This window comes from Sinocyclocheilus grahami, unplaced genomic scaffold (genome assembly GCF_001515645.1).
Source record: "Sinocyclocheilus grahami isolate Dianchi unplaced genomic scaffold, SAMN03320097.WGS_v1.1 scaffold1955.1, whole genome shotgun sequence".
In the NCBI taxonomy this organism is placed as follows: domain Eukaryota; kingdom Metazoa; phylum Chordata; class Actinopteri; order Cypriniformes; family Cyprinidae; genus Sinocyclocheilus; species Sinocyclocheilus grahami.
In genome coordinates this window covers 19,680-45,184 of record NW_015507134.1, presented here as the reverse complement: position 1 = coordinate 45,184, position 25,505 = coordinate 19,680, and the positions used below count along the sequence as shown (strand labels likewise).

The following is a 25,505-nucleotide window of genomic DNA, read 5'->3' as shown; positions in this document are numbered from 1 at the left end:
ATCATTCACGCCTCCTCGCATATACCTTTTCTACACAAAAAGTGTCTTAGAAAATTTAAATCAATATATTGCTTTCTGTGAATGAGTAAGATGATTTTCACATAATTTTGAAGCAAAAAATCTAGACTTCAAGATCAGTTCTCAAAAGCCTTGTGATCAAATGTTCTGTATGTGTTTTATGGCCTTATTTCAGTGACTTTAAAATTGTAGTTTTTCACTAAGCACACATAAACATTGTTTTCTCAAAAACACAATCATGTACATAACATGCTGCTCACATATTATTGTAGCCCAGTTTGTGCTGATTACAGTGTTATTCAACTTTAAACATTCAAATGTTTGTAAGCAACTGAAAAAAGCACAAATGTCAGGGCATGTCAAAACTTTTCCAGGCCCCAAAACACCCTCGGACCTCAGAGGGTTAAATAAAGCAACATGAATCATATATTAGTGTTTCTTGGTCTTCTCCTGGACTGAAGCACACACTCTAACTTATTACTAACCAGTTTGACTTTATTTCGGTCATACGTCTACAAAAGCTCTTATTTAGAATTAACAGAGGTTCAGATGTTTGTGTTTTATTGAAAATGTTTGGTTTGAATTACCATTTTGGTGGTCAGTGTTTCCTTCAGGAGGGCTCCTGACCCTTGACTTTTTAATACCAACTATTTCTTTGGCTGTTCTAACTGTGTGTTTGCAAAGCACATTTGATACAACCAAAACAGAGAAACTAAGATGATCAGTGCTGATTATATATTGATTATGAAGTGATCATCATGTAGTTCATTGATTCACTAATTTATTTCAGTGTCTAATTTCTTATCAAATGTACTACATTATTAACACAGTTAAATTTCATATTACCTTCTCTGTAAATTTACAACAAGAGTTACAGCAGTTATAATGAAGAATGAAGGATTTCTTTAAAAAACTGCATCACTGAGAAACACACAGGCATAAAAAATAAGCAAATGAATCTCAACAATGGTAGCAATTTAAAAAAAGATAAGCTCTTAATATCACAAAACAGGCTACAAAAAGTCACAACAAAAACACCAGCAAAATAAATAATAAATAAAGAAAATAGTAAGAACATTCAGCTGCATAATTTATTTACACTTCAGTGCATGCTGGGAGTTTCATTTTATGCTGGCACCCAGCATGAATTGTGGCATGAAACTTCTGTCACCATTGTTGAGATTCCTGTACTGATTGTTGATGTCTATGAGTGTTTAAAAAAAAAATACTGATTAGTGATACATTGTTCAATCTTATGCCGTAGAATCACAAAACCACTGCAATCAATAAATGTAAAATAAAAAAAACACCCATGAAATTAAGGATTAAACACTGGATGAGATCAGAGAATCAGATGAGCCCACTGTAATTATGGTATCATCACAACATAAGCAAAATCACCTGATCCATTTTTTCTTGCCGTGACAAATGTGCTTTTTGAACACACAACTACAGTAGACAGAAAATGTCTCATCGTAAGAGTCAAGGTTCAAGAGCACAACTAAAGCAAACACTGACCTCCATAACAGTAACTACAAACTTAATTATTTTCAATAAAACTTTTATAATTTTCAATAAAACTATTGATTTCAAATGTTGGCGCTTCAAACTACGACACGATTTATGCCAGTGATATCAAACGCTCAATGGCTCTTGCTTGGAATGTTACATTTTGTGACAGCGATTATCAAACATTTATTGGCTCTTGCATGATACACTTGTGAAGCCATTATGCTGCTCAGAATAAGATTTTCATTGATTAATAACTTAAATTCTACTCTGTACCAAATAGAAAACATTGCTACTGGTACTGCTTTTGACATTTACTCAATAAATAAATTATTGTGATTGTACTTGTCTGTCTGCTATGTTTTTCTTTATAACTGAACATATTTTTAATAAATGGTTATGGGTAGGTTTACCATTTTGTACTTAGATTTTAATTAATAATTTGATACAGTGCACTTATTGTGAACATACATGTTTTTACATTGTACTTATATAAAAAAAAACCTGCATGAAATTTATTTCTGTAATTACATTTATATTTAACTGTTGACCCATCCCTTACACCTTAACCCACCCTTAAACCTACCCATACCTCCAAACCTGTTCTTAACCTTACCTGTATCCCACCTCAAGAGGAGCAAGTGTTTTGCAATACAGTATGAACACAATAAGTACATTATACATATTTTTTTATGTAAGTACACAGTAGTGAAGGCCACCCAATATAAAGTGTGACCCTAACATTTTTACCAGTGTAATTATTACTACTAGAGCCTACCGTCATTCTTCAAATGCATATAATTGTATTTTGCTTATTGGTTAAATGTGTTTAATGTGATGTTAAATCACAATATTTTTTTAAGTTCATCTACCAAATGTAAGAGGTTAAACTTAAATAAAGCTGTTGATGAGAAGCAATAACTTTTAAAGATTCTTTGTTCGCTCAACATGAGTAAATGTAACAATATAAACTGGACAGTTTGAGTCAAGTCTATTTACCCTTTAAAGTTTACTGAAATACTCGGCAAAACATACTTCATGTTCATATTGCTTTAAAATCACATCCTACCTGGAGTCTCTGCGTACTTGGTAAGTCAAGAGTTGACTGAGAAAATGTTTCATGAGAAGTGCGTTTTAAGAGTATTCTTTAAAATAGGGTGAGAGTTAGGGGTGGTTATGTGGTCTGGGTCATTGCCTCTCTGAACTCAAAGTCCTCTCTGGATGGATTTAATCGTTTTGTTTGAGGTGCACAGTACAAGTTTATTTTGCTGTTTCCAGTAAAAGAGTGTGTACAGTCATGGCCAAAAGTTTTGGCAGTGACATAAATTTTGTGTTTTGCAAAGTTTGCTGCTTCTGTATTTCCACATGTTTTTATGGTATACTGAAAAACAATGATAAGCATATCATAAGTTTTAAAGGCGTTGTGGCGAGTATCCCGGTTCCAAATCAGCGTCGCCCTGGAAACGCCGCTCCCACCCCAATCACAAACTACCGCCACCTGTGCGGGATGATTGGCGCAGCTGGAGCTCATTCCCGCAGGCCTTAAAGCCAGGAGAGAAGGCACACAGGGGGGAGGTGGAAGACGAGCTCCAGGCAGAAACTAATGTCTGTTTTGTTTCTTCTCCTCCTGTGTAGAGACCAGCGACTATCCGGACGAGTGATCAGCAGCCCTACACGAGCACCGAGTGACGCACCCCCCCCGAGCACCGTGTGACCCCGCTGCCCAGACACTTCACCTGCGCATGAAGAGCACCACGTGTGAATAAAGCACCCTCCTGGGGGACTTCCCGCAGTTCTGTGTCTGTGGTTTCATTCACCCCGCTACAGCGTTTATTGGCAAAAAATATAATGAGTCAATATTTACAGTGTTGACCCTTGTTCTTCATAACCTCTGCAGTTCACTCTGGTATGCTGGATATTAGCTTCTGGGCCTAATCTTGTCTGATGGCGATCTATTCTTGCCTTATTAGTTCTCAGAGTTTATCACAATTTGTGGGTTTCTGCTTGTCCACTCGCCTTTTGAGGAGTGACCACAGGTTCTCTATGGGATTGAGATTCGAGGAGTTGCCTTGCCACGGATCCAAAATTTCAATGTAATGATCTTCGAGCTATTTCTTTATCCCTCTTGCTTTGTGACATGGTGCTCCATAATGCTGGAAAATGCACGGATCATTTTCGGTCCTGGTGACGGTCCTGGTGCTTGCTGGACACTCTGGGATGTCCTGAAGACTTCTTCACTGCAGTCGAACCTCTCTCCTTGAAGTTCTTGATGATCCGGTAAATGGTTCTTTCAGATGCAATATTCTTTGTAGCAATTTCCTTGCATGTGAGGCCATTTTGATGCAAAGCGATGATGGCTGCATGTGTTTCTTTGGAGGTAACCATTGCTAACAAGAACACAATGATTGGAAGCGCTTCTTCCCTCAATCAGTCTGCTCTTACAATCTAAGTAGTATGATAGTGATTTTACCTGATTAGTACTCATTCACACTTTCACACTTATGCTGCTGATATGATTAGTCAATTAAGTTAGCGGGTCATTTTGTGTCAGGATCAAAAAACAGTGAAATTATTTTTTTGTGAAAAGTTTTTTTTTGGCCAATAAAGCTTTAAGCAATTATTTAAAATGCATCTGATCACTCTACATAATACTCTAGAAAAAAAGTGAATGAACACCACAACAGCTTAAGCAGCAAACTGTGCAAAACACAAAATGTATGTCACTGCCCAAACTTTTGGCCATTACTGTACACACAGTCTAGAGTAGGGGTGCCCAAACTTGGTCCTGGAGGGCCGATGTCCTGCAGAGTTTAGATCCAACCCCAATTAGACACACCTGAACCAGCTAATCAAGCTCTTACTAGGCATACTATAAACTTCCCGACAGGTGTGTTGAGGCAAGTTGGAGCTAAATTCTGCAGGAAGTATGATAGTGATTTTACCTGATTAGTACTCATTCACACTTTCACACTTATGCTGCTGATATGATTAGTCAATTAAGTTAGCGGGTCATTTTGTGTCAGGATCAAAAAACAGTGAAATTATTTTTTTGTGAAAAGTTTTTTTTTGGCCAATAAAGCTTTAAGCAATTATTTAAAATGCATCTGATCACTCTACATAATACTCTAGAAAAAAAGTGAATGAACACCACAACAGCTTAAGCAGCAAACTGTGCAAAACACAAAATGTATGTCACTGCCCAAACTTTTGGCCATTACTGTACACACAGTCTAGAGTAGGGGTGCCCAAACTTGGTCCTGGAGGGCCGATGTCCTGCAGAGTTTAGATCCAACCCCAATTAGACACACCTGAACCAGCTAATCAAGCTCTTACTAGGCATACTATAAACTTCCCGACAGGTGTGTTGAGGCAAGTTGGAGCTAAATTCTGCAGGACACCGGCCCTCCAGGACCGAGTTTGGGCACCCCTGGTCTAGAGCAAAGGTCCTCAACTCTGGACCCTGAGATCCCCTTTTCTGCAAAGTTTAGCTCTGACTGTGATTAAACTCACATACCTGCAACTTTCTAGTTATCCTGAAGTACTTCATTAGCTTGTCTAGGTGTGTCTGGTTAGGGTTGGAGTGAATCAGGGGCTGTTTCTCAATTCCAAGAAAGCAAAGAACGGAATTGAGAAAAGGTAGACCTGTCTTGCCAGGCTGCCACCCAGTGCACAATAAATAAATCATAACATCAATCTTACTTGTTTCATCATATTTATTTATTATTCTCAGGACAGAAAAATAAAGACTTTAAATTTGCTGAAATTTACTAAACATAATAATTAATATAAAATACTATGATTTGTTTTTTTTAGCTGATCTGCCTTTAGCTAAATGCAAAATGACAAATGCAAATAAACATTTATGTAAGCTTTGTTCAACTCTTGCCCCAAACTCCATTGTCTTGTAGAGTTTATCTTCAACCCAAATCAATACTTTTCAGCTTAGCAGTGCAAACATGTTTTGCAAACTCATGCAACATTGCATTGGATTGATCAATATAAAGTTTTACAGATGTTCACATGTACAAATTATTAGTTCATATATGAATACTGGATCTGTTCAATTCATTGATTGATTCTCTTTTATTTATGTAATCAGTGAGATTGTTTCAGTTACATTTAAATAATGTAGTCAACTCATTAACATCATTTGAAATTATAACGTTTCATTGTGTTCTGTTTGGGTATAAAAGGATTAAATAAGTTTCAGTAAGACTTCACTTTAAAGCCTCAACTCAAATAAAATGTATTTAACAGTTTAACGATATTTGCAGTGGGACAAAATAGGGATTTTCTGAATATGCTGTGGCTTAAAAAATTACTATGAAATGCACCACTTATACACCATAAAAGCATATTTTTTTTAAATTTCTTAAAATCGTATTCATACACTGTAATCCATATCCTCAGAATCCATGTGATTACTTTGTGTGAGGGAGAGACACAAATTCAAGTCTCTGTTCAATGATCTTCAATGACCAAGGTTTTGATTTAGTAATATCAAATGCTCACTGGCTTCATAACAGATTGTGAATCGCCAAGATTCACGTGATGTTGGTGTTTGAATGATCCTTCATAAAGTGGATTACAGGATACAATTTTTAGCGATTAACAACTTAACTTGTACTCTGCTCCTCAAACAAAACTATTAAATTTGCCCAGAGAGGACACTGAGTTCAAAAGGGCAACGACCCAGGCTACATAACCACCCCTAACTCCCTCCTTATTTTAGAGAATACTCTTAAAATGCACTTCTCATGAGACATTTTCTCAGTCAACTCTTAAATTACCAAGGACACAGGTAAGATGTGATTTTAAAATATTATGAACATGGAATATGTTTTACCTAGTGCTGTCAATCGATTAAAAAATTTACTAATTAATCGCACATTTTTTCTGAAATTAATTGCTATTAATTCCACCTAACATTAAAGTTTTTAAAAAATACTTTTGCATTGCAATAATTTCACATTCAATCTTCAAATTAATGTAGAAACAACATAAAGACAGTATATTTTTAATATTTGTATAATAGCATCTTTTTTATGACTGAAGGCTAGTATCACTCTGATGACTCTATGAAATAGTCCCCCCACCCCAATATTTAATTATTGATTAGCCATTCAACATTACAAAGCTATCAATTTTAATATTTATTAGACTAATTAAAATAACTTCTTATTTAAGTGAACTTAAAACAATCTTCACATTAACCTGTTATAATGTCATATTTACCTGTGCCCTTCAGCAAGTAAGAAATATACAGAAATTGAATAAAGTTATCAAACAATAAATTCTAAATTAATACAGATGAATACTTAAAGCTACAAAAGTAACAAATACATACATGCACAGTTTTAAGGCAGCTTTAATTGCCTTTTTGGTAACTTCGTGATTTAACTGATGACATAACTACTACGACATTGCATGCTCGTAGTTTCTTTCAAGATTTGATTTGAAATTATACAGGCTACAAGCGCACCGGCGCCTTTGTGCATGCAATTGAAGAGAACATGCTGCGAGTACAGTACCATTTCCGAGCTCGCATGACTCGCGCCTGACACTGAAGTAAACCTGGAGCGTGCGTCTGAAACATTTCCTGTTTGATGTGGCCATAAAGATGTTCTGCGTTTAAATAAACAATGGTCCTTATCACGAAAACAGAGACAGAAGCAGCAGTTGTAAGTGGGGTGGTCAACCGTAGCCCCGCCCCTGCGTTAATGGCATTAAATATTTTTTTTTAATTAAAAATTTAATTTAATATTAAAATGTAATATTAAAAATTAATCATCTGCGTTAACGTGTTAATTTTGACAGCACTAGTTTTACCAAGTTTACTTAATGTGGTCTTTCCATTGAATTAACCTAAGTATTTCAGTATAACAAAATACCGTAAAATGTAAGTACTTGACTCAAACTGTCCAGTTTTTGTTGTTACATTTCCTTATGTTGAGTGAGCAATAAATTGTTAAAAGTTATTGCTTCTCATCATCAGCTTTATTAAGGTTTAATCTCTTACATTTGATAGATGAACTTGAATACAATGTAGTAATTTAACAGCACATTAACCACATTTAATCAATAAGCAAAATACAATTATACGCATTTGAAGAATGAAGGTAGTCTCTAGTAGTAGTAATTACACTAGTAAAAACATGATGTGTTGAATTTATTTAGAATATATATGCACCTCTTTGGTACTTGGAAAAGTTTTATTTAAAACATATAGCTGCAAGCAGCAATTATGGGGCCAAGAACTACAGACGCAAGCATCAAATCAACTGCAGAAATTAGTAATTGAAGCCATTTTAGGCTGATTTTAGCCAAATGGCTGAAAAATCATAAATACAACAACTAGTAATATGATTTAATGGCTTATCACGTTTGACCAATAGGTGGTGCTGTTGTCAAATCGATGTGGTGTGTTCTGTGTGAGTGAACAATGCCACACACAAAGCTTGGTGTCAGTATGTCAAAGCTTTGCAGAGATACAGCCTCAGACATAGTTTGGCATCATGCCTCAAATTTGTAGCGTTTTTTTTCTATCAACACGAAATCCATAACTTTTTGTCAGCACAGTCTGAAGATAATCTGACTCAAATTTTGTGATAATAAATAAATAAATTTGTATCGATGTTCTCAGCAAGACCCAAAGAATATTTTGAGACCAGTTCGATTCCAATAAGCTAATTTGATCAAAAGTTATTAGCATTTTTGGAAATTTCATTATTAGTGGTTAATGATTGTTTTATTACTTTTGACCAGTAGGTGGCTGTTACCAAATTGATGTGGCATGGTCAGTGTGAGGTGTCAATGGCACATAAAACGTTTGGTGTCAATATGTCAACGCTTTGCAGACATACAGCCTCAGATGCAGTTTGGCATCATTCCAGCAAATTCGTTGATGTGTTCAACGATAACCGTTTTGTATATCGGCATGAAATCCATAACTTTTTTTCAAGGCCTGAAGATGATCTGAGTCAAATTTGGTGAAAATCGGACCAACGGTCTAGGAGGAGTTCGAAAAAGTAGGTTAGAACATAAAGTTTGAACAGGAAGTTTGGCCAATTATGGCATTATTGGAATCTATGTTCTCTGAATGATCCAAGGAATCTATCAAGACCAGTCTCATTACAATAGGCTAATTGAAGCAAAAGTTATTAGCATTTTTGTAAACTTAATTATAACTTTTGACCACAAGGTGGCCAGGACTTTTTGAGTACTGTCAAGCCATGGTGCTGAAGACACATACCGAGTTTCGTAACGATACGCCAATGCGTTTGTAAAATATAACATTTTACAACAAAATTCAAAATGGCAGACGCAAAAAATGGCTGACATGGGAAAATTTCGTTTGACTCGGCATGCCGCACTGAATCTAAAGAGTTTTGTGATTTTTGGTCAAACCATTCAGAAGTTATAAGCAAAAATAAAAAATGTTCATACCTCCTCACAACTAGGTGGCCCAGCGCCGAAACTGTGCAGGTAGCCTCAGGTCATGGTTGTTATAACACACCAAGTTTTGTTTCAATACGTCAAACCGTTGCGGAGATATAGCCTCACCTGCATTTTTACATGCTCTTCGTCAAATTTGTTCGTGCGTTATTCGAGAACGGTTTCACTAATCAACTTGAATTCCATAACTTTTTGCCAGCATGATCTGAAGATGATCTGAGCCAATTTTGGTGAAAATCAGACTCATTTAACACTGTGATGCATTATTGGCAACAGAGTAAAATATGCCATTGTGTGCTAAACATGCTCAAACAAGCTAGCAACACTTACTTAGTGCTAAAGCCATGAAACAGGAAGTTGTTGTAACTCATGCATACAATGTCCAATCGGCACCAAACTTCACCTGTTTGGTAAGAGTCCTGGCCTGAAGACATCTACATGCCAATATTCAGTTATAGTCATAGCACGACCAGTTGGCAGCAGAAAGTTTGGCACATATACGTAAATGACTTTGACATATTCCTCCTATATTTACCACTTTAAATGCATATTGCCCACTGGTCGCTGTTTTCCTAAAGCCACAAGGTGGCGGTGAGCCCGGGTGCGAGGGCCCTTTCAACTCTGCTTGCAGCTTTAATTTTATTTTTTTTGCAACTCAAAACATTTATTGGTTACACTTTATTTTAAGGTGTATTTGTGGCAGTGTAATTATACATTTAAAAACTGAGTAATATTAATTAACTACATGTACTTACTATATGGTTAGGGTTAGAATTATGGATTGGCTTGGGGTTACTTGTATGTAATTATGCATAATTAATTGTTATTATAATAGTAAGTACATGTAACACATGTAACAAGGACACCTTAAAATAAAGTGTTACCCATTTATTTTTATCTATACAATTTTTACACTCAACAAGAACTCCAATACAGTGTATTGTTTTGTACATTTAATCATAACAGGTCAACAGAGGATTAAAAAAAATAAATCCCTAAAGTATTCAATATTTAACAAATTGTTACTCAGATCATTAGCATCAGTTAAATCACGAGTTAGAAATACCAAGGGTTCACACAAAACAAGGGGAGTCCGCTTTTAGTTATTATGCCGCCCGCAGTTGGAATCAGCTTCCAGAAGAGATCAGATGTGCTAAAACATTAGTCACATTTAAATGCAGACTCAAAACTCATCTGTTTAGCTGTGCATTTACTGAATGAGCACTGTGCAATGTCCGAACTGATTGCACTATATTTTATGTATAATAATTTATAATTTTCTATTCTTAAATGTTTTAAATTTATTTTAAACCTCTTAAATCTATTTTAAAATAATTTTTAAAGTTTTAAATTCCTTGTTTTATTGTTGTGATTATTTTTTTCTTTTTTCTTTTCTTTTATGTAAAGCACTTTGAATTACCATTGTGTATGACAGTGTTTCTCAACCCTGGTCCTGGGCGCCCCCAGCACTGCACATTTTGTGTGTCTCCCTAATCAAACACACCTGATTCAACTCATTAGCTCATTAAAAGAAACTCCAGGACCTGAAATGGGTGTCAGATAAGGGAGACATACAAAATGTGCAGTGTTGGGGGGCGCTCAGGATCAGGGAAAAACACTGGTGTATGAAATCTGCTATATAAATAAACTTGCCTTGCCTATTCTAAGTGCTAGGGCTCCCTCCACTAGAAGTAGTTATGCCCCGAGATGGCACGTTTTCAACATTTGATGTATGACACACCATGCAAACCCAGTTAACTGCCAAGTTGTTTCAGTGCTGCAGTTCCTGCAATAAAAACTGTCCTCAGGCACATGTCCTGGTACACTCAGTATCTATGTTGCTGCCATTTCGGCTTGCCACGCTCTGTCTGACAGGGTTTCTGTGGGAAAGCACCTTCTAGTTGCCGGATTCATTCGCGGAGCTGAGCGGTTGAGGCCGCCCGCCAGAGCGACAGTTCCTTCGTGCTACTTAGCTATAGTGCTCAAGGGTCTGATTGGGACCCCTTTTGAACCACTAGAGTCAGCGCCTGTCAGGTTTCTGACTCTAAAGATGTTTTTTTTTCTCATGGCTATTACTTTTCTTCCTGCTTAGACTTTGCCCCTGGGTTGGTCAAAGCTATTTTGCAACCTCACCCTAATTATCTTCCCAAAGTTCCATTCTTGACCATACATCCGGTCATTCTTGAAGCCTTCTGCCCTCCGCCGTTCACGACACCGGAGCAAGAAAGACTTCACCTACTGTGTCCAGTACGTGCTCTTCAGATTTATGTCCACCGCACTAGCCAGTGGCATGAGTCGGAGCAGCTTTTCATATGCTATTGGGGGCCGCAACCGGGGGGCAGCTTCCACTAGATAAAAATGTCACATTTGGTGCTATTGCCCTAGCCTAGGAGGCGTGCGGTCAAGCTTCACCTCTAGGAGTTAGGGCCCATTCAACCAGGGGGGTTGCATCCTTTAAGGCTGTGGCAAGAGGTGGCCCCTTGCAGCAAGTGTGTGATGCGGCAGGCTGGTCCTCCCTGCACACGTTTATCAGATTCTGTAGATTGGATGTCTATGCTATTTCGGGCTTGCGTGTCCTTGAGTCAACATCCCAGACTCATGTCTGCAACCTCTTCAATGTTTGTGCGCACACACACTACACAACCTTGGGGGGTCCAGACATTTTCAGTGCAGCGGCATTGGTATTCTCGTTCTTATATGCATTAAAACGCAGCATCGGGATTATCTTTAGACAGAGAACATCTCGGGTTACTTGACTGTAACCCTGTTCCCTGAAAAAGTGGGAACGAAATGCTGTGCCTCAATGCCGCACTGCAGATGTGCCTGGACGACTCTTCAAACAAAGGTATAACAGGTGTGTCTGTTTCACATCTCTTTATAACCCCTCAGGTGCACGTAATCAAGTGGCGTCACCCACCGAGGTTATTTAAGCCAATTCTTGCCGTGTTTGACACACATGCTTCACAACCGGTCAAACAAAGAATGTTCTCATATGTGTTATTGAAATGCAGCATCTTGTTCCTGCTTTTTCAGGGAACAGGGTTACAGTCAAGTAACCCGAGACATATATGATAGACACTTAAGCAGATTATTCAGGGCACTGAGGAATATTCTCCTTTGATTTCTAATCTAACAGGTCTACTTGCTGACCATTTCCAAGATGGCAGCACTTCTGATGTACCTGAAGCAGCTGAATTGCATCTATTTATGGACATATCTATGTTTGGCAACTCTAGCTGTGGAGAATCCACAGGTAAGTGCTCTCCCTCAGAAAAAAAAAGAAAAGAAAATGTCTCATGAAATTAGGGATTAAAAATGTAATCATCATAAGTTGTTGTTGTTGTTTTCTCTTGAGAAAAATATTTAATTAACCATTTCTTCCAAATTAGGAAATGTTGCAAACAAAACCTCATGAGGTTCGGACACTGAATGCAGGAAATACAAGAAACACAAGATCACCAGGTAAGATGTGAATGGTATTACAAAATGTGACTGTTTTAGGCTGTGTTAAAGGGATAGTTCACCCAAAAATGAAAATTTTTTCACGATTTACTCACCTTTTCTAAACCTGAATGATCAGGGCACTGAGGAATATTCTCCTTTGATTTCTAATCTAACAGGTCTACTTGCTGACCATTTCCAAGATGGCAGCACTTCTGATGTACCTGAAGCAGCTGAATTGCATCTATTTATGGACATATCTATGTTTGGCAACTCTAGCTGTGGAGAATCCACAGGTAAGTGCTCTCCCTCAGAAAAAAAAGAAAAGAAAATGTCTCATGAAATTAGGGATTAAAAATGTAATCATCATAAATTGTTGTTGTTGTTTTCTCTTGAGAAAAATATTTAATTAACCATTTCTTCCAAATTAGGAAATGTTGCAAACAAAACCTCATGAGGTTCGGACACTGAATGCAGGAAATACAAGAAACACAAGATCACCAGGTAAGATGTGAATGGTATTACAAAATGTGACTGTTTTAGGCTGTGTTAAAGGGATAGTTCACCCAAAAATGAAAATTTTTTCACGATTTACTCACCTTTTCTAAACCTGAATGATTTTCTTTCATCCGTTGAATGCAAAAGATGATATTTTAAAGAATGTTGGAAAAAACACAGTTGATGGCACCCACTGACTTCTATAGTATTTTTTTCCTACTATTGAAGTCAATGGGTGCCATCAACTGTGTTGTTACCATCAATTATCAAAATATCTTTTGTGTTCAACAGAAGAAAGAAACTCATACAGGTTTCATTTTTGGGTGAACTATCCCTTTAAGTCCCTTTCAAACTGAATGTGAAACTTTGGTACGATGATGCTCCTGAATGAATATGATTGATCTCTATGGAGTTACTCACACTGGGAACGAATATTTGTGGTGCACCAAAGTGAAGGTTTTTTTTTCTTTTTTTTGACCGGTGTGTCTAATTTTTATTTCCTGTCGCCCGGCAAAAAACCAGAGAGTCCAGTAAGATTTGAGCTTTAGATCACATACCTGGAGCAGCTGCTGTTGCACAAAAGGGTGCGAGTGGTGGCACTGTTTTCAAAACCAATGGAAACACTGAAGAAGGGTATTCATGAAGAGAGTTCTTGTTATCATTGGTGCCTGAGAACAGCTTTATTCTCACATTTACTTCATATTTCTTCATATGGAGTATAATTGCTTTTCATTGTCCTGTGAGTTGTGCGATTTCATAAGTAGGTGTACAGCATTCATTTCATTTATGAAACACTGACAATTATGCATGTCTGCTTATTAAAATTTATTGCAAGCCCTCACGATGGTTTAAAGTGCTTTTGGGACAAAAATATTAATAACAATAAAAAGTGTTGTTTGAATTATTTTAACTTTAATTATATATCATGATGTCTTCTTGTATGCATTATAGATGGTTTGTGTTTCTGCTGTAGTACAAAACATTATTCATCTTAGTTTAAAGCTGTATGTTTTGCAGAAGACGATGTTGTTAAAGCCATATAGGGGGAGCGTTGATACCAGAGGGGCCACTATCCTGCAGAGTTTAGCTCCAACCCTGAAAAAAATACCTACCTGTATCCTGATGACCTTGATTAGCTTGTTCAGGCTGGAGCTAAACTCTGTAGGATGGCGGCCCTGCAGAATCAACGTTCCAAACCCCTGCCATATAGGAAAAAATTTAATATATTTAATTGTCGGTCAGCACCACCTAGTGTTATAATCCTCTAAATGCGCACACTAGAGGATTCAGTCAGACCATGAGACCCTACACCTACCAAATGTAGCAACAACAGTGGCATGAAGGCTCCGACAAGATTAGGAGTAGCAAAATAATTGTAATTTTTTTTAAAGAGTTGTTTGAACTGAAATAAGAGTTGGATGCACTACATTCTGCAACATCTAGACAGACCAGGGTCTTATGTGAGGATCCTGTTTGTGGATTTCAGCTCGGCTTTCAACACCATCATCCCAAACCTCCTCCTGTTCAAACTAACTCAGCTATCCATGCCCACTTCTGTCTGTCAATGGATCACCAGCTTCCTGAAAGACAGGCAGCAGCTAGTAAAGCTAGGAAAATTCTCATCCAGCACCCGTACGATCAGCATTGGTGCCCCCCAGGTTTGCGTCCAGCAGTGGGCTGCCAATGCTGTGGCGCCCATGTGGAGATGATAGTGGATTTAGATTTTACATTTAGTCATTTTGGACTTCAGGAGGAACCCCCCTGCTTTCCCCCCAATCGCCTTCATGGACAGCACTGTAACAACAGTGGAGTCATTCAGGTTTCTGGGCATCACAATCTCTCAGGATCTGAAGTGGGAAACTCACATCGAGTCCATAGTTAAAACGGCCCAGCAGAAGTTGTACTTCTTTCTCCAGCTGAGGAAGTTCAACCTGCCACAGGAGCTGCTGAAACAGTTCTACTCCACCATCATTGAATCTTAACCCTAAATCCTAACCCTAACTTAACCCTCCCTAATCTCCAAGAACTGTACTCATCCAGAGAGAGAAAAAGGGCTAGCAAAATCACTCTGGACCCCTCACATCCAACACACTCCCTCTTTGAACTGTTGCCATCTGGTCGATGCTACAGAGCACTGCGCACCAGAACGACCAGACACAGGAACAAATTTCTTCCCTCAGGCAACCCATCTCATGAGCACTTGACAATAAACATGGAACACGACACTTTTATACATTTATATATTTAAAACACTTACTTTTTTAAATTCTAATTTGCACATATAATACCTGTACATACTGTGGCGGGGTGGAAGGATCACGCAACAAGGAGAGCTTGGTGTAAGGCCCTGGAGGTTGGATTTATTAAATGACAAGTGACTACATGACTGGTGATGGGGCTTTAGCTCGCTGAGGTCCTCTTGGTCGTGTCCAGGTGTGGGTGAATCCGTGCAGTGCTCGTGGTGGGGCTGATCGGTCATTCAGTGCCTTCTGGAACGGAATAGAGAGAGTGTTAGTCTGCTGTCTCATGGAGAGGCTTCTCCCCCGTCGTCGGTGAGCACCCTGCTTAACTGCCAGCGGGTTGAAGAGCCCCAGGTGTGGCCGATCGGCTTGTGAGCAGGTGCACCTCGTGAGTTTCCAGGGCAACGCTGATGTGGAGCCGGGATGCTCATCACACTCCCACCCCACCCCACCCCCCCCAAGCGTTGTCCTGGGTCTAGCCGAACAAAATGGTGTTAGAAGGGGAGACACAAGCGGTGGGTGGGGAGTGACCCCCGACAGACCTGCAAAAGCTGACCAAATCCGGGAGAGGCCGTCGGTGTTGGAGTTGGCGACTCCGGCCCGATGTTGCTCTAGGAAGTGGAAGTCCTGTAGCGCAAGGAACCACCGCATCAGCCTGACATTCATGTCTTTGGCCCGGGCCATCCACTGGAGGGGCGCGTGGTCCGTAACGAGATTGAACTTACGTCCCAGGAGGTAGTAGCGCAGCACCAGGACTGCCCACTTGATGGCCAGAGCTTCCTTCTCCACTGTGGCGTAATTCTTCTCGGCCGGGGTCAGCTTCCTGCTGATATAAAGGACTGGATGCTCCTCACCTTCCTGAACCTGGGAGAGGACGGCTCCACGTCCTGTGTCGGAGGCATCCGTTTGCAGCAGGAAGGGACAGCTGAAGTCCGGGGCTTACAGAACCGGCTCCGAGGTGAGCGCTGTCTTTACATTCCGGAAGGCCTCTTCCGCCTCGGGTGTCCAGCACACCTTCTCTGGCTGCCCCTTCCTGGTCAGGTCTGTCAGGGGGGCGGCTAAGGAGGAGAAGTTAGGGATGAAACAGCGATAGTACCCCGCCAACCCCAAGAAGGCTCGTACCTGGGACTTTGTGCTGAGTGAAGTGAGTACACCCCTCAAATTTTTGTAAATATTTTATTATATCTTTTCATGTGACAACACTGAAGAAATTACTCTTTGCTACAATGTAATCTAGTGAGTGTACAGCTTGTATAACATTGTAAATTTGCTGTCCCCTCAAAATAACTCAACACACAGCCATTAATGTCTAAACCGCTGGCCACAAAAGTGAGTACACCCTTAAGTGAAAATGTCAAAATTGGGCCCAAAGTGTCCATATTTTGTGTGGCCACCATTATTTTCTTGGAGGTGTGTTTGGGGTCGTTATCGTGTTGGAATACTGCCCTGCAGCCCAGTCTCCGAAGGGAGGGGATCATGCTCTACTTCAGTATGTCACAGTACATGTTGGCATTCATGGTTCCCTCAATGAACTGTAGCTCCCCAGTGCTGGCAGCACTCATGCAGCCCCAGACCATGACACTCCCATGCTTGACTGTAGGCAAGACACACTTGTCTTTGTACTCCTCACCTGGTTGCCGCCACACACGCTTGACACCATCTGAACCAAATAAGTTTATCTTGGTCTCATCAGACCACAGGACATGGTTCCAATAATCCATGTCCTTAGTCTGCTTGTCTTCAGCAAACTGTTTGCAGGCTTTCTTGTGCATCATCTTTAGAAGAGGCTTCCTTCTGGGATGACAGCCATGCAGACCAATTTGATGCAGTGTGCGGCGTATGGTCTGAGCACTGACAGGCTGACCCCCCACCCCTTCAACCTCTGCAGCAATGCTGGCAGCACTCATACGTCTATTTCCCAAACACAACCTCTGGATATGATGCTGAGCACGTGCACTCAACTTCTTTGGTCGACCATGGCGAGGCCTGTTCTGAGTGGAGCCTATCCTGTTAAACCGCTGTATGGTCTTGGCCACTGTGCTGCAGCTCAGTTTCAGGGTCTTGGCAATCTTGTTATAGCTTACACCATCTTTATGTAGAGCAACAATTCTTTTTTCAGATCCTCAGAGAGTTATTTGCCATGAGGTGACATGTTGAACTTCCTGTGACCAGTATGAGCGAGTGAGAGCGATAACACCAAATTTAACACCTGCTCCCCATTCACACCTGAGACCTTGTAACACTAACGAGTCACATGACACCGGGAAGAGAAAATGGTTAATTGGGCCCAATTTGGACATTTTCACTTAGGGGTGTACTCACTTTTGTGGCCAGTGGTTTAGACATTAGTGGCTGTGTGTTGAGTTATTTTGAGGGGACAGGAAATTTACACTGTTATACAAGCTGTACACTCACTACTTTACATTGTAGCAAAGTGTAATTTCTTCAGTGTTGTCACATGAAAAGATGTGAGGGGTGTACTCACTTCTGTGAAATACTGTGTATATTCAAGAAATCATTCTCCCTTTACAAAAATAGACCGGTATCAAGACAAGAAGGGTTAACTTTTGCTGACCTCTTTAAACAGGATTGTACATAGTTCCTGACTTGCAGAAACCTAAAAAAAATTACTTCAATGAAGTTTATATTTTTCTTGAATTTTCCTCAAAGGAGGCAAAAATATCACCTTGGTAAAGATCACCTACTGTGTAAGTTATTACGTCTCTCCATTGATAAAAACCTAATGTGGAGGGTATAAAACAAGGATTGTCAGCTATGGGAGTTTATAAAGGTAGAGATTCCGCCCAAAAATGAATTCTAATTTGTTTCCAGATACGAATAACATTACTTATGACGGGCTGCTGTTATTAATTTCTTTTTTGCGATTTGTTGGCGAAAGAATCACTGCGCCTAAATCATAAGGAACACATTCATCCTGTTCTAATCTGAGCCAATCCTGTTGTCCAGATTTATTATTTAATATTACTGACATAATTCTGAGGTTAGCTGCCCAGTAATTGCAGCAGAAATTTGGAAAGGCAAGGCCCCCAACATTTCTAGGTTTTGAAAGATGTATTTGTTTAATTATATGGTATTTGTAATTTCAGATAAAAGGCAATTTAATTTTATCAAGTTGTTTAAAGAAAGACTTGGAAAAAAATAGGGATGTTTTGGAACAGATGTAGTTGCAGGAGAAAAATCATCTTAATCGCATTTATTCTGCCAATTAATGAAACAAGAAGGGTCTTCCAAAATTGAATGTTTCTTTTCAAATTTTCTAAAAGGGGGGCATAATTAGCTTCTCTTAATAAATTTAATTTCCTAGTTACAACAATTCCTAAAGTATGCAACAAAGTTCGTGGTGGGAAGAAGGAAGTGACTCAGGTAGGCAGTTTGGAGACTCGTGGCTCTTTTATTTCTTTCCTTAAAGTTCAACAAAACACAAACGGGGCGCTTCCAGTGCGTTCTCAATCTGCCCAGGGCATGAAGTCAGTTCAGTCGGCTCTTCTCCTCCGGCTAAGGGATGGCCACGAGTCCCAGTCTCTCTCTCCCACCACGTTCTCCAGTCTGCCCTTTTATCCGGTCTCTCCAGGCTAATTACTGCAATCAGACACAGGTGTTCATCATTTTGCACTTGACCTACTTACTCACCACTCATCTCCCGTCCCTCTCTCCCGCTGCAGTCTTCGCTGAACCACGCCTCCCTCACCACAAACTAAATCTGTCTTTAGCTATTTTAGCTAATCTTTAGCTATTTCGAATTAGGGTACATTTGCGAGAGGTCTTTAAGGCCAACTGGAGTTCACTCTTATTTAAGTTAATTCGATAGCCTGAGAAAGATCCATAATTTAATATTACAGGAATACTGGTCGCAGGTATATGTTTAGTTACATATAGTAGGACATCATCGGCATATAGAGAAATTTTATTCATAGTATTTTTAGTGGGAAGCCAATAAATTCTTTTGTTAGAGCCAATAGCTTCCGCTCGAGGCTCAATGGCTAAGGCAAAGAGAAGGGGAGAAGTTGGGCAACCTTGTTGTGTACCCCTAAATAAAGAAAGGGACGGTGAAAAAATTCTGTTACTGAGTATTTGCGCCTTGGGGTTTTTGTATAGAATTTTAAGCCAAGAAATAAATTTCTCTCCCAAGTAAAATTTCTGTAACAGAGCAAAGAGGTACGGCCTTTTCAGCATATAAGACAGGATCACAAAGATCAGACTGATTTGTCTGAGAAGAGTATAAGATGTTAAACAAATGGTGAAGGTTATTAAAAGAACTACGACCTAAAACGTAGCCAGTCTGATCAGGTTTTACTAGTTTTCCTAACAACATACTGACTCTGATGGCTAGTATCTTAGCTAAAAAATTTTGGTCCACATTAATTAGGGAGATCGGCCTATATCCCCCAACCTCCTATGGGTCCTTCCCTTTTATGGGTAAGACTATGATTACTGTTTCATTAAACGATTAAGGGAAGTTGTCCCTCCTTCAAAGCCTGAGAGAATATATTTAGCATATAGGGACCCAAGTAAATGTTTTATGTACCTTGCAAGGGATTCTATCGGGGCCTGGGAATTTACCTCCTTTAAGTAACTTTATGGTGTTCTTTAATTCATCCAGCGTTAAGTCAGCTCCAAGAAATACTCTATCCTCTTGATCTAGCGTTGGTAGTTTACAACTATTTAAAAAAAGTCTCCATAGTGGATGGATCTTCAATTGTATAACTTGTGTATAGTGATTCATAATACTGTTTAAAACGATTGTTAATTTCTGTGGGGGAAAGTAAATAAGTCCCAAATTCAGATTTAATCTAATGAATTTTCAAGTTTTCATATCTGTCTGGAAAACAATTTGTGTAGCTTATCACCAAATTAAAAATATTTTTGCTTCGTAAACATTAAGAATCTGGAAAACTTTTCAGATGTAATCTTGCTGTATTGGTATCTAAGTTGTAATGTTTTCTTATATATTCCTAAAGAGGGCGTTATAGCGTTTTCTTCATCTAATTTACTAATCTGTTTTTCCAGTGAATGTAGAGCAGCAATATTCTTTTTATTTTTTGCACCTTTAAAAGAAGTAAAACAATCCTTTAAATACGCTTTGAAGGTGTCCAAAAAAAGTGAAGGTGAGGTATTTGGTTGATTGTTAGTTTAAAAAAATAACTTTAGCTATGAACGCAAATACTCACCATTTTTAAAATGTTTTAATAGACAGGGATCTGCCCGCCACAATGGTCGAGTTTTTACAACTTCTAATAATTTTAAAGCAAATGTAATTGGACTATGATCTGAGATCAGAATATTATGATAAGTGGCATTAAAGGTGAAGGAGATTAACTTTAAGTCGACCAAAAAGTAATCAATATGGGTATAAATATTATGAACTGGTGAATGAAAAGAGAAATCTCTCCCTGTTGGATTAGCTAACCTCCATACATCACCAACATTAGAATTATTAATGTACATGTTAAGAACGTCCCTAGATTTAGAAGGGGGAGAATACTGGGCAGAAGATCTGTCTAAATACGGATCTAAAACATAGTTGAAATCACCCCCTATGATTACGTTTATAGATGAAATATCAGGAATCCGGGAAAAAACATTTTGAAAAAAGAGTGGATCATCAAAATTTGGTCCATAGATGTTGACCAAAGTAATAGGTGGAGAAAATATTTCTCCCACAACTAAGATAAATCGCCCTTCTTTATCCACAATCGTAAATCTATGTTTGAATGGAATCCCCTTTCTTATTAAAACGGCAGTACCCCTACTTTTAGATGAGAAGGAAGAAAAAAAGGACTGACCTATCCACCTAGCTCTAGCTTGGAATGGGAATCATTTTTGAAGTGTGTCTCTTGTAAAAATGATGTTAGTGTTGATGGATTTTAGATGGGACATCACTTTACCACATTTGAAAGGAAGGTTTAGACCTTCAATGTTCCAGGAAGCAAAAGTCAAAGCTCCAACCCCTCTATCGGAGGTCTTACTCAGAGTAGTAGCCATCCCAGTTATTACATTAGCTCTCCCCCTCTAGCACCAATTGCACCCGCAGACAGAACCCAATTAAACATCCCCTCCTATAATCCCTTATCACAATAAAACTAAATAGAAAAAACAAAACAGGAACATACCTGAGAACACTGGCTTGTTTGAACATCAAATCAGAATTTTTCAAAACAAACCTGACTGTAAAAATCAGCCAGACTGGCATTAGCTGACTATTAGGAGTGAAGTGAGGAAACCCTTTGGGTATTATACGATGTCAGTATACACATTTACGCAGCTCAGTTCTTACAAATCCAAATTGTGAGACATATAAACACTGTGTATAAACAAATAAATCACGTAAAAAAATAGGGGGGTGCGGGGGGGTCCGATAAGCATTCCAGCCTGGTTTAGTAACCCTGTTTGCACAGTGTCTGTCCAAGGAGATTATGTTTTCACACATTACTCTCACCAAAACACTGCTCTGCTCAGCCAATCACTTTTAAATTTCTTCTCCACTGTGTAAGACCTGTAGCTTCACTGGGTATAGGAATCCAAAGCGGACCCCCGGTTGATCTTGTAGTAAGTCTTTCGCTCCATTAAAGCGAGTATGTTGTTTCAGTATAGCAGCTGGGAGATTAGGAAATATCAAACGTTTTTGTCCGTTATAAATGATGTCTTTAAGCTGTGCTGATTTTCGGATGATATCTTGCCAATCTTGAAAAAAATGCATCTTGACAATGAAGGTCCGGGGATATGAAGTGTTGTCAGAACGTTTTCTCAGGGATCTGTGAGCATGGTCGATAAAAGCTAAAGTTTCAAAAGAGAGAGCATTCTTCAACAGGTGCGCGTTGAATTCTGTGGCTTTGCGTCCAGTCTCCACACCCTCTTTAATATTCAGGATGCGCAAATTTTGTCTTCTACTACGACTTTCCAGATCTGTACATTTCTCTGTGAGCTGTACGACACTGCTTGTAATTTTTTTCACATCCTTTTACAGCTGGGAGACTGTGTCAGAGGTAAACGTGGCACCACGTTCAATCTTGGCCAATGTTTTAGCTTGCTCGTTCAACGTGCTTTTAACAGTCAAAATTGTAGCATCTATCTCTTTTTTAAAGTAGTTAATTCTGCTCTGAAGGAGGTCGAGAACTGGTCTAGTCTTTTATCGATAGCCTCCATTATCTCTGACTTAAATAGCTGAAAGTTTGATTGTAGAGCAGCTATCCCTTCTAGCACTTCCTTGTTAACATCGATGCTAACCTCACTGCTACAGCAATCCTGAGTGTCCATCTGGGTTTCAGTCATTTGTTCTGCGTTCTTTTAGATTTGTTTGGCATCTTATGTAGTTACTCTAAACTCAATGAGTTTACAATAAGATATTATTTAGTTTAGCTCACATATCAGTGAAAAGTTTACAGAGCAAGTTTACTTGAAGCACATATTACTCTCACATGGTGTCTCCCGGAAGTCCTCGGCTCTATTGTTCTACTAAGGATTTATTATTAGGGCCCAAGCCCAGAATTTCCTTAGGATTCATTTTTTTCTTTTCTTTTTTCGAACTTCAGGGCACTTTTGTGGGCCTTAACATGCTCAAAAACTCTTGAAAATTTGCGCACATGTTGGAATCTGCTGCCATTAGGGCCGGGGATGAAGCTGGTATCCAGACATGGTAGGGTGGCTCAACAGCGCCCCCTTGAAAGGCATCTGAAAATGCAGCCCATATGTCATACACACTTGCACCACGTATACAGTGGTGTGAAAAAGTGTTGGTCCCCTTCCTGATTTGTTATTTTTTTGCATGTTTGTCATGCTTTAATGTTTCAGATCATCAAACAAATGTAAATATTAGTCAAAGATAACACAAGTAAACACAACATGCAGTTTTTAAATGAAGGTTTTTATTATTAAGGGAAAACTAAATCCAAAACTACATGGCCCTGTGTGAAGAAGTGTTTGCCCCCCTGTTAAAACTGTGGTTTATCACACCTGAGTTCAATTTTGTAGGGTTTTTTCATAGCTCAAAAAGGGAAATATTTATGACTAACTATAACTGGTTATGATCAATAATAAATATTTAGATTATCTCTTCGAATTAACTGTAGCAGAATCAATATTAAAATTATTTGACCTGTCCGTCCACCGAGCAGACAATATAATCATTTATCATTTCAAGGAACTATTATTTTCCTGGCCGAGGAAGAATAAACTGTCCTTCTTTGTGCAGTGCTAGCAGTAATTTAGCAAAATGTATCAAGTTTTCACACATTCATTTACTTTGAATTGTGAGCAGCAAACAGAAACAATCCATTGTGAATATAAGGGATTTAATAAATGAAACTACATCTAACATATAACTAAGCAAAACACTTCTATATACACAGAATGAAACAAAGTAAGGAAAAGAGAGAGAATAGGAAAAGAATGGCAGTATTTCACATCACTTAACCACAACCTTTGAAAATCATCAAAGAATCCAAAAATCACCTTAAAAAGGGGCTGAAATTTAAACACGCATCTAAATAATTTTAAGCGGTTGCTTGCATTAGTTTCGATTGCTGAAGAAGAGTCCTGATGCGGTAGACACCGGAGGTCTTTTGATGAGTTTGTGAGGAGTCAGCTGGAAGTTTTTACTTCTGGTTCTTCTGATGAAGGAAAAGTCCACAGCGACTAAAGTTACTTGAAGATAAAAACTGCCGGAAAATAAAACTCAAGAGGAAGATCTTGAGAGTCTTGGAAAAGTGTTGTCTCAAACGAAGGGGGTTACTGAGCCAAGATTATTTCGGGCTATTCGCTTTTGAGGGTTCCTACCCACACCCACCTTTTGGGTGGAATGGCCAATCAGAGGCCTGAATTTTGAGTGGGAGAAGTTTCCTTTGTTTACCTTTATGGTCCATTTGCATGTTTTATGGCCGGTCTGGAATTTCTGTAATTTTAACTCAAAATATAGTACAAATCGTATGATGCGTTTCACAATCACATACTGTACATCATTGTTTGAGGAATGAAAAGCAGATAATATTGATACCAAGAAACAAACATTTAGAATAGATTAATCCAAAGATGCATACATACACCTGAATATCAGTGTTTATGGGTTTAACTAATACAAATAACGAGTGGTAACTCAGCTAATCTAATAGGGAAACGTACAAACAACACATGCAATATACCAGATATATTTGTAGAGTATAATAGGGTCTTTATGTGTGTGTGTGTGTTTGTGTGTGTGTGTGTGTGTGTGTGTGTGTGTTAGTTTGCTTGGCCAGCCAGGCCCATCAGGGTCATTTACAGCTCTTTGGACAGTGTTTGAAGTCAGATGAGGGAGATGATAGTGGGGGGGGGGACTGGTTAGAATCTCCTTGATGGCGAGGAACCATTGGGCAATTTAAACCCCCATACAAACGTAAAGTCTCTGACCAAAACTGTAATTTATATGCAAATGTCAAAAGGTTAAAATGGTCTCTTAAGTCATAAAAACCCAAAGATGATGCATGATTCTACGCAGACGCTACAATTTTTATAGCCACACCCAGGCCTGATTACTGCCACACCTGATCGCAATCAAGAAATCTCTAAATAGGACCTGCCTGACAAAGTGAGTAGACCAAAAGATCCTCAAAAGCTAGACATCATGCCGAGAGCCAAAGAAATTCAGAAACAAGTGGGAAAGAAAGTAATTGAGATCTATCAGTCTGGAAAAGGTTATAAAGCCATGTCTAAAGCTTTGGTACTCCAGCAAACCACAGTGACAGCCATTATTCACAAATGGCAAAAACATGGAACAGTGGAGAACCTTCCCAGGAGTGGCCAGCTGACCAAAATAACCCCAAGAGCATCAGCAACGACTCATCCAAGAGGTCACAAAAGACCCCACAACAACATCCAAAGAACTGCAGGCCTCTGTTACGGAAGAGGCTTGACACAACAGGTTTGTTTATATACAAGTGTTTATTGTTGGTCACAGTGAGTACTGGTGTAGTTCGGAGGGAGTGAGGGTGAGGGAAAGGTCCGTGAGAGAGTGCAGAGGTGATTTTAGGTGGGATGATGCTTTCTGGTTCTTCGTGGGGCTTTCTATGTGACTGTGAATATGCGACAAGGCGTCTGCCTTGACGTTTCTGGGACCAGGGCGGTAGTGATGGTAAAATTGAACCTCGTAAAGAATAATGCCCATCGGGCCTGGCGGGGATTTGACCGTTTTGCCTCACAAAGGTATTGGAGGTTCTTGTGGTCAGTCAGTACCGTAAATGGATGGGCTGCCCCCTCCAGCCAATGCATCCACTCCTCTAGGGCCAGCTTGATGGCAAGGAGTTCTCTGTTGCCGATGTCATAGTTAATTTCCGCCGGGCTGAGCTTCCGTGA

The 25,505-nt window shown here is 39.2% G+C and overlaps 2 protein-coding genes and 1 long non-coding RNA gene across 3 annotated transcripts in view; 2 read left to right on the top strand and 1 right to left on the bottom strand.

Annotated features, from left to right (window-relative positions):
• Positions 1 to 2,670, bottom strand: part of LOC107573475 (stonustoxin subunit beta-like) — a 57,587-nt gene extending 54,917 nt beyond the window's left edge. Inside the window, exon 1 of the mRNA XM_016259908.1 lies at positions 2,597 to 2,670. The gene's annotated coding sequence lies outside the window, so the exon portion shown is untranslated. The remainder of the gene's footprint in view (positions 1 to 2,596) is intronic.
• Positions 2,671 to 6,252: 3,582 nt separating this feature from the next.
• On the top strand, positions 6,253 to 12,449 carry LOC107573474 (uncharacterized). The gene is made up of 3 exons (XR_001607512.1): positions 6,253 to 6,328; positions 12,119 to 12,235; positions 12,372 to 12,449. It is a non-coding gene; the product is annotated as an uncharacterized lncRNA (long non-coding RNA).
• Positions 12,450 to 12,594: 145 nt separating this feature from the next.
• LOC107573476 (neoverrucotoxin subunit beta-like) overlaps positions 12,595 to 25,505 on the top strand; it is a 32,164-nt gene continuing 19,253 nt past the window's right edge. The window contains exons 1-2 of the mRNA XM_016259909.1: positions 12,595 to 12,719; positions 12,855 to 12,927. Of these exons, the coding sequence (XP_016115395.1) occupies positions 12,627 to 12,719; positions 12,855 to 12,927 (166 nt within the window). The 5' untranslated portion in view covers positions 12,595 to 12,626. The remainder of the gene's footprint in view (positions 12,720 to 12,854; positions 12,928 to 25,505) is intronic.